At 36.5% G+C, this 2,398-nt stretch overlaps 1 protein-coding gene across 1 annotated transcript in view; it reads right to left on the minus strand.

Moving 5' to 3' along the window:
- Positions 1-967: 967 nt before the first annotated feature.
- The window catches only part of LOC115210615, an 82,822-nt gene continuing 81,391 nt past the window's right edge, over positions 968-2,398 (minus strand). The window contains exon 29 of the mRNA XM_036502658.1: positions 968-1,093. Within this exon, the coding sequence (XP_036358551.1) occupies positions 1,047-1,093 (47 nt within the window). The 3' untranslated portion in view covers positions 968-1,046. The remainder of the gene's footprint in view (positions 1,094-2,398) is intronic.

Here is a 2,398-nt window from a genome sequence, read left to right on the forward strand (position 1 = left end):
TTCGTTTGGTTTTGACAGCTTAACAGTGGGACTCAACAGTGTGACTCAACAGGCATAACACATAGATTACAGATTAGAAGCGCTGTGTAATGATATGTACAAATATAAACTTGTTGCCATATTTTTCTTATACTTGTTTTATTTATTTGACTGCGGCCATGCTGGAGCACCGCCTTTAGTCGAACAAATCGACCCCAGGACTTAGTCTTTGTAAACCTAGTACTTATTCTATCGGTCTCTTTTACTCAGTTACTAAGTTACGAGGACGTAAACAGACCAACACCGGTTGTCAAACGATGGTGGGGGAACAAACACAAACACACAAGCACACACACATATATGTATATGTATATATATATATATATATATATATATGTATATATATGTATATGTATGTATATGTATATGTATATGTATGTATATGTATATATATATGTATATGTATGTATATGTATAAGTATGTATATGTATGTATATATATATGTATATATATATATATATATATATATATATATATGTACATATATACGACGGGCTTCTTTCAGTTTCCTTCTACCAAATCCACTCACCAGGCTTTGGTCGGCCCGAGGCTGTAGTAGATAACACTTGCCCAAGGTGCCACGCAATGGGACTCAACTCGGAAGCATATGGATGGGAAGCAAGCTTCTTACAACACACCCACTTCTGCGCCTATTGTCTACATTTTAAGAAATAAACTTTCCGCCATGATCTCTCGGTTGAGGAGATTAGGCGAATCCTGGTAATATGCGAAATAACAACGAAAACGGTCGATTCGGTCTTTACTCCATGATCCGGAAAAGCGCCGTGGTGAAAGCATGCGACATAACTTTCACAGCTAGACTATTCTAAATTGACGGATAGCAAATTACGCAGAGGCTTTCTGCATGAAAAACAGTAATTAAGTTAGTTAACACATTTGATACCTTTATTTTATTTATTTATTTAATGCAACATTGATTTTTCATCGTTTCAATTAATCCTTGATTTTTGTTTCTTCCGCTGTTTTATTGATTCTTCTTTGAATATTAAGAATTACTTCTGTTCCACATCATATTTTGGACATTATGGAAACCTAACAAAATAAAAAAAAGAACATCATCATGAAGGCGGTGCTCCAGCATGGCCGCAGTCAAATGACGGAAACAAGTAAAAGAGTAAAAGAATAAAGAATCATTAATAATGTCAATGTTGTTGGAAAATCCTCATTAACAATGGCATTTCATTATTGGATGCCACAGAGGAATCTACAGAGGAATCAATACGGCAGTTTCATCATAATTGCTCTATTTGCTAAAGATAACAGACAAATCTCCCTCAAATCAAACCCTACTGTCCTAAAAAGGAAGCTTGTCACCGGTATACACAAATATGGGATGGTCATGGATGTAACAAGTTTTACTTAAATAGGGCTGACCTAGGGTTCAAAATCAACAACAACAACAACAGCAAACTCTCTTCAGTAAACAGCAGCAGCAGCAATGTAAAACTGATGAGTTTTTAGTCAGCACGGCTGACTATAACGGTTCAGGTGAACGTTCTTTGTGTGTGTGTGTGTGTGTGTGTGTGCTGAAAACTTCTTGGTAAAAGAAAATACTGGAGGATCAGTTAATTATGATTTCATTCAATATATTCTCCTCTTAGATTCACACACTTATTTCAGCGGTCCCTCAATTTTTCCAAACCCTGAAAAAGAACCCAGTAAGTTGGGCCTCCAGCCAGGTCTTTCACGAGGAGGTTTTCAGTACACCTTATATATATATATCCATCCCCTTCTTCCTAGCTCTCCTGTGTGACCCTTCTGTCCGGCATTCGCCATGATATATCGCTAGCCACCACACATTCTTTATTTTCTCTCCTTGTTTCTTTCTGTGTTCCTTTCTGTAGAAGAGCGTAGGCTCGAAACATAAAAGACTTTTTCACTTCCCGTTTGTTGTCTACACCACCTGTCTTCATCTTCTGGAGTTTTTTTGTGAATTCTCCCTACACACACACACACATATATATATATATATATATATATATATATATATATATATATATATATATATATATATATATATATATATATACGAGGGTGAGTCAAAAGGTAATGCCATTTTGTTTAGGACAGGTACAATTACCAACACAGGAACATGTATCATACGTCAAAATGAAGCTGGTCATCTGTAGATCACATCCCTACTTCACAACATAGTCCCCGTTTTTCTCAATAGCAATGTTCCACCTTCGAATGAGATCATGTATCCCTGCCCCGTAAAATTCTATTGACTGTTTTTTGAGCCACTTTTTCACTACAGTTTTCACTTCCTCGTCACTGGAATAATGTTTGCCTCTCAAACCCTCTTTCATGAGGCCGAAGAGATGATAGTCTGAATGC

The sequence above is a fragment of the Octopus sinensis genome, linkage group LG4 (assembly GCF_006345805.1).
Source record: "Octopus sinensis linkage group LG4, ASM634580v1, whole genome shotgun sequence".
Lineage (NCBI taxonomy): Eukaryota > Metazoa > Mollusca > Cephalopoda > Octopoda > Octopodidae > Octopus > Octopus sinensis.